The 7013-nt window shown below is 35.4% G+C and overlaps 1 protein-coding gene across 1 annotated transcript; it reads left to right on the top strand.

Annotated features, from left to right (window-relative positions):
- Nucleotides 1-2005: 2005 nt before the first annotated feature.
- Nucleotides 2006-4301, top strand: LOC139892281 (transcription factor PIF6-like). Its single transcript, XM_071875329.1, has 6 exons — nucleotides 2006-2249; nucleotides 2433-2525; nucleotides 2615-2680; nucleotides 2839-2904; nucleotides 3743-4039; nucleotides 4133-4301. Exons 1-6 carry the CDS (start codon nucleotides 2025-2027, stop codon nucleotides 4193-4195), a joined length of 810 nt encoding a protein of 269 aa, XP_071731430.1. The 5' UTR covers nucleotides 2006-2024; the 3' UTR covers nucleotides 4196-4301.
- The last annotated feature ends 2712 nt before the right edge of the window (nucleotides 4302-7013 follow it).

Below are 7013 nucleotides of genomic sequence, written 5' to 3'. Positions count from 1 at the left end.
TCAAACCAATCCAAGGTCAACATTGTCTTTGGTTTTTCTTTTTGACTCGTATAATTTTTCTTATAGCAACACTACTGTATATATACTTGCCTATAAAACATTTACACTCAAAACATTTTCAAATCAAAGTAATCATGTTAGTTTTGAGGGGAAAAAGATAATAAAATAGAACTTTTAGAGTTTTAGTTAATTATATGTGTTCATGACCATGTAGAAAGTAATCTTGCGACAGGACATATATACTTATATAGTAGATGGTAATGCACACACCCAATATTTTTACTTTCATATTATTAATCGTGTTTTGTAAAATTGTATATTACTGTATACCACTAATTATATTATATTATATTATATGATATTGTACAATATGACATTAGAAAATATAATTAGTCTTATGCGTAGTGCAAAAGTGTAAAATACAATTTGCTGTGTAGTGATAAGAACGTAATGTGTATAATTTATCATTCTTGCATTAAACATGACAACACAAAAACTAAAAGCAAGAAATTTAGAAATTTTCATCGCATTATGCGGGAGTGGTACCGATGTATACGAATGACGTTCTTGTTACCGAGGTCCTTTTGAAAGCATAAACTATTAATATAGATTTATAGGTCATTTCGAAATCAATCTCTTTACCTTCGAATTAATAGATGAAGCCGAGAAGTCGCATGGTGGGATCAATGGACTTTCATTTTCAAATTCATAGCAATACAAGAATCCATGGTAAACGAGGTATCTCAACCATCAGTGAACAAAATTTAGGAACATTCGGCGTTTAAAAGTGTACAAGTTATTTCAATCTTTAGAAAAACTTGTATTCATATTCCAAGTCTTGGACAATGTGGTTGGCTTATTTTTAACGGAAAGCTTTCGCGTTGGTCAAATATTATTTCGAAGTATCAAGCTAAAAGTCTTTCGTTGGGCTTCTTCATTCAAGCATTGTTTCGACCATCAATTCTACATATGCGAGCACAATCCATCGATGCTAGTTCAAAATGCAAATTTTATGTTTGTTGTTTGTTGGTTGTTTGGGTATAGTTTCATGTTATTGTGGCTTTGGTCGCCATGCTTCTGGTGGTACTGTTTGTTGCCTTCATCTTTTTGACGGATATGCATTTAAGACCACTTGTATTGATTAATGCGTTTCTTGCTCGTGTCACTTGCCTTTTTACACTTTTTGGATGAGTAAGACGTGTTTCTTTTTTGAGTGGAGTAGTGGTGGTGTTTCTTTTTGGTGTTTGTTATGAGTATTGTGATGATGTGTTAAAATATAATTGAGTTAAGTATTTAAAAAGGATAAAAATAATATTTTTAAATTAATAAAAAAATAAAATAAACAAGTGACACACGTTTCTTTTGGTGTCACATCCTAACTGACGCCTAAGAAACGCCTAAAGTGACGCACGGATACAAGAGGAGGGAGGCGTTTTTTGGGTCCACATGGGCAAGTGACCCCGTCACTTGACCCCAATACAAGTGGTCTAATATACTCGTATTGTTTTATCGTTGTTAAAAATTAAGATGACTTTTTCTTTCCGAAAGGTAAAAGGTAGATGAACAAGTCTTTTTACCAAATTACCTTCCAGATGATGTACATTGACCGTCTACCTTTTATTCACATTGAGTATTGTTGTTGTTATACTAATGGCGTTTTCGTTAATCAAAAAATAGAAAATTTAAGAGGGTAGAAATATAATATATAAAAGACATAAAGGACCTATTAATAAATACCAAGGCAATTAAGGCGGGAGAAAAGAATCAAGTTGGTTAAAATCACTGTTTAATTAAACCAACCCCCTTCTAAACCCCAAAAAATCATTATAAAACCCTAAATTTCACACGCTCAAAAGTACAAAAAAAACACACATACCAAATCAAGAACAAACACACACTTCAAAAATCAAAATTCAATTTTGCAGAAACAGGAAACTTATCATCTTTATTCCTACGCATTCTTCTGTACGTTTCATTGTAATCATTACTACTTGCTTGTGTTTGTGGTTGTTGTGAATTAATTAATGGCGGATCTATACGGAACGAATATTGATCGTTCATTTTCATCATCATCTTCACTTGAATCTGAAGATATGTCTTCGTTTCTACAAAGTTTTCTCAATAATTCATCAAATAAGGCCAAATTTGATCACCTGAATCCATCATCCTCTCAGATTTCAACCGATTTGGTTGATTCTGATATCCGGTTCTCTGATCTGAGTTCGTTTTATTCGCCGGAAGCTAATCAGGTACAGTTTTTAGGTTTTATTTGCAATTGACAGTGTTGTTGATGACATTGAGGGATTAATTTGAAGTCTTATGCATTTTGAAATGTTAATTGTAGTTGAAGTATTTGTAGACTCTGATCTACTGATTGTGTTTCAATTTGAAGAAAATTAGGGTTTTTATATAACAGTAATTGTGTTTTGAAGGTTCAAAGTGTGGAAGATGGGCGTCAAAATTCGAGCGCTCCGCGTTCGTCAAAGAGGACAAGAGCAGCTGAGATTCATAATATGTCTGAGAAGGTTCCTTTTTTATTGATTTCTTTTAATATTTATTGATTTATTGATTTATATATTATTTATAGGTGTTAATGTTAAAATGTGGTTTACAGAGGAGGAGAAGTAGAATTAATGAGAAGTTGAAAGCTTTGCAGACCTTGGTTCCAAATTCTAACAAGGTGAGAAGGAATTAAGTTGAACATCTGTTTTAATGATGAGTTTTCGTATACTTTTGAGATACTTAAGTAAGAGATAAAATAGATAGAGATATGTTTGTCATGTATATGCATCTAAGTAAGGATTTTTATAATAAATTGATATGTTTTCTGTACCATAGACTGATAAGGCATCAATGTTGGATGAGGCTATTGAATATTTGAAGCAACTTCAACTGAAAGTGCAGGTATATGTTTAATCTATTTTTCCTGTATATCTTGTGTTGCTCAGATTAAGGAAGTATTGTTCAGTCGGGTTTTTTAGATTTCAGGTTAATTGGGTCAGGACATTTGGGTTTTGATCTGTAGATATGCTACCTGATAACCGTACTGAATAAGATTTTGATGTACTCAGGTTCAGTTTAATTGGGTTTGGTTTTGGTTAAACATAATAACCTGCTTATCATTTTCAGAATTAAACATCCGGGCCAGCAAATCATGTTAAAGGCGAGGTCTGGTGGAAGTTACATATTATCATGATAGGCAAATAAAAACAATAAGCCAAAAAGTCTGTCAATTTAATTCTAAAATACATTTGCTGCTGACTAATTTTTGATTAAAAAACAGTAGGCACAGACCTTAGGTAGTGTTGCAGTAGTATATAAAGTAGACCCAATGAAAACAAAAATAACGTTGTGTGAGTTATCTCGGATTATTAGATTTTAAACTTTAAGTATTGTTGTTGTTTTGATTGATCCTTTATAGTCAAATTTTTTACGTGGGTCAACCCACATCCATTCTGACCAATTCATAAGCCGATCCAAACAATTAAGCTACTAATTGGATAATTGGGACATCGGGTTAAGCAAATACAATACTAGAAATACGAAGAAGCTTGCCCGTATAACCTGAAATCGCTTTTTCGGTATAGGCTTTGATACTTCTTAAGGGATCCATTTATTTTTGTGAAGCTGATACAAAAACCTAAATGTACCACCTACTGTCTTATGTGTGCATTTATCTCCCAAAGCAGCGATGAAAATTCCATTTAAACTAGAAATATTTATCGTTTGTCCGCTTTTGCAGGCACTAACTATGAGAAATGGGTTTGGTTTTCCACCTGTGTATTCACAAGAACAAGAAATCCAAAGGGGAATGGGAATGGGAATTGGAATGGGATTCATTGAGGGATACAAAGTACCAAACCCAAATGACCCGGTTGCCGCATTTGCCCAAAACCAAGGATTCTCAATTCGAAGGGAATATGGTTTGCCCAGCCACATTGGTATGCCACCCAACATGATCAAACCGGATTCTGTTTTTGGTTCAGAACTCGCAAATGAAAATCAATTTCAATTTACCGATCATTCGACATCTACGAAGGTAACTAATACTCGTATATATAAATTTTATGTTAACCATATACTACTATACTTTGATCCTAAACTGCTAACAGCCGATTCCCTTTTTTACCAGGGCGTAAACAGGCAATCAGAATCGTTCTCAGGAAAATTTCCTTCACCTGGCGTCTCATCATAGCATTAACGTTATGTTGGAATCTCTATTGTTGTGATGACAATCCTAACTATGTTAGTATAATAATTATTAATTAAGATGAATTTATGTTTAACTAATTTATAGATTTAAGCTCCAGATAGAAAGCATATAGAAGACTGTTAATTTAGAGCTTAATGATTTGCTTGCCATTTGTTGTGGCATTTAAATTATTAGTTAATGTACTCTTTGGCTGCCATCTGTGAACATTTGTTGGTTAATATGATATTTATTCGGACCACAATCGACTTTTTCATTGATTGCACATGAGCCAACGAGTAGAAAAGCTTTCTAAACAACAGTTTATGAGTCAATAAAAGGATAAAGGCCAAACAGTTCATGTTATAAATATGGCAATCAACTGTTCTAACAATATAACCAACCCAAAAATTGAACTGACATACTTAAACTTTAGACGTACGAATTAGTATTTCTGGTGTGAAAGTCGACCGCCTATTATCTAGCATATTACGTAACCAAGGTGCAGCAGGTCTTTTAGCTCATGCATTTTAACGTTCCTAATTACTTCCATAGCCTTTGAAACTTTTTCTTTCAAATCATCTGGTGACTCTAGCAAGAATAACACCTCGGCCACATCCATTCTCAGAATAACTTTCGTTACTTCATTTGCATTCTCATGCTCTATTTGATCCACCAGCCTGTATGGTATACCCATACAGTATCTGTTTTTACATCACAAAAAAAAAAAAAAAAAAATTTAAAAAAAAAAAAATTCAGTCATAAATCTTGATCAGAACATTATGTGAAAATTTGACAACATAATACAGTAGTTAAATACGTACAATATTTTGCGTTTCAGGAGCTGCATTCGCTAGAACTGAAACCAAATCGTTAAAGTGCGTTGGCTGCATCGTAGTTGCAAACGCAAGGGATGATTGACCTGTCGTCTTACCACAGTTGTACGGGACAAATGGTGGCATGTTAAGACTGTTTCCAACCCTGACTGTGATGTCAGAGGCGAATAATGCACTTTTTGGTGAAAAAGTGGGTTTTTGACTGTGACTGTACTTGACCCCCGTTAACTCAAAATGTCAAGTTTTTGTGTCAAATATTTAAAGGGTGAGGTGGTAAAATCTGATTGAAAATTGAGTGGGAAAAAAATAAATTAAATAATAAATATAAATGTAGAAAACATATGATTGGCTCAATGGAAATCTCACGCAAGAAGTTTGTATCGTCAAAAAAGGAACGAACGGAAAAGTGCGTCAAAAATTGACGCCGGGTTAACGGCGTCAAATTCCGTCAACGGTGGCCACCTCATCTGACGCATTCCTTCTGACGCCGGGTTAGTACCGGTCTAATGTGCATTGGCTGCTTCATCGTTGCAAACGCAAGCGATTGACCAGTCGATTAACATATAATTTGTTATTATTAATTATTAATATATTTTCCTTTCACACCAAAATATTTACATCACAATTTTATACAAAACTGAAAGTTTTCAGCCTACAATCTAGAAGCTCACCTTCTAGATGTTCAAAGTAGCCTTCTTTGAACACCATGTAGAAGAAGCAAAGATGAACACGATGACGGCCGCCCACCATCTCCGTTCACACGACACCTTCTTCGTTCACACCATTCCACCGCCACCAAAGTTTTAGTATAAATAGAGGTTGAAACTTCAATTGTAAATCATCCCAAATCACTCAGAGAAGTGTAGTCACAACCTAGATAGTGTGTGTGAGTTTGAGAGTTTTTTGTAAGAGTTTTGTAATACTCTGTAAATCTATTCTTGTGAGTAATAGAGTTATTTTCTCTCAAATTTGTATCTCCCAACGTTCAGGCGATCCTCTCTTCCTAACAAGTGGTATCAGAGCTTGGTTAGAGACGTTGGTTGAGTTTTTGGGTCTTCTGAAGTTTCCTCAAAATTCAATTTTGAGTGTACCATTGGATTCGTCTCGTTGAACCGAGTCCAATGCAAAAAACGGTGACTTAAACGGAGTTATAACGAGCCCAGAAAACGCGGTCAAAGTTTGGTCAACTCGCCGGAATCTCGCCGGAGAAGACGACCGGTGCCGGAATTTTCGCCGGAGAAGACGATCACTGTAGCAGTCCATGTAGCAATTCACTGTAGCAGCTGGCGGCACTGTAGCAAGTCCTGTAGCAGTACTGTCACAAGTTCCTGTAGCAGTACTGTAGCAATTCTGAAATTTTACAATTTGGTCCCTGAAATTTTCAGAAATTCATTTTTGGTCCCTAAAAGTTTAGAAAATTATAATTTTGCCCTATAAGTGGAATTTAAGCCGCGAAGTGTCTATTCCACCATTTTCAACCGTTCCGGACGTAACGGTGATCTCTGTTTTCTACAATTCAACCCCGTTTGTGTTGAAAAATTATTTGTAAGGTGATAATGTCCACAGAAGAGTCAACATCATCTTCGGGAGCTATGATTATGCTCACAACCACAAACTACACGCTGTGGAAACCTCGGATGGAAGATCTCCTCAGCTATAAGGATTTGTTTGATCCTATTGAATTGAAGGGTATAAACCCTGATTCTGCCAAAGAGATAGATTGGAAGAAATTAAACCGAAAAACTATTGGTCAGATCCGTCAATGGATTGATCATAGTGTCTTCCACCATGTTGCACAAGAGACAGACGCATATGCCCTCTGAAAAAGTTGGAGGACATGTACCAGGCCAAGACTGCTCGGAATAAAGCCTTGTTGATGAGGCGTTTAGTCAACATGAAGCTCAAAAGTGGAACTTCAGTTGCCGAGCATACCAGTGAGTTTCAGAGCTTCGTCAACCAGTTATCGTCTGTAGAGATGCCGCTTGGCG

Source organism: Rutidosis leptorrhynchoides, chromosome 2, assembly GCF_046630445.1.
Source record: "Rutidosis leptorrhynchoides isolate AG116_Rl617_1_P2 chromosome 2, CSIRO_AGI_Rlap_v1, whole genome shotgun sequence".
In the NCBI taxonomy this organism is placed as follows: Eukaryota; Viridiplantae; Streptophyta; class Magnoliopsida; order Asterales; family Asteraceae; genus Rutidosis; species Rutidosis leptorrhynchoides.
The sequence above is the reverse complement of the archived record's forward strand: the minus strand, read 5'-3'. Positions and strand labels throughout refer to the sequence as shown.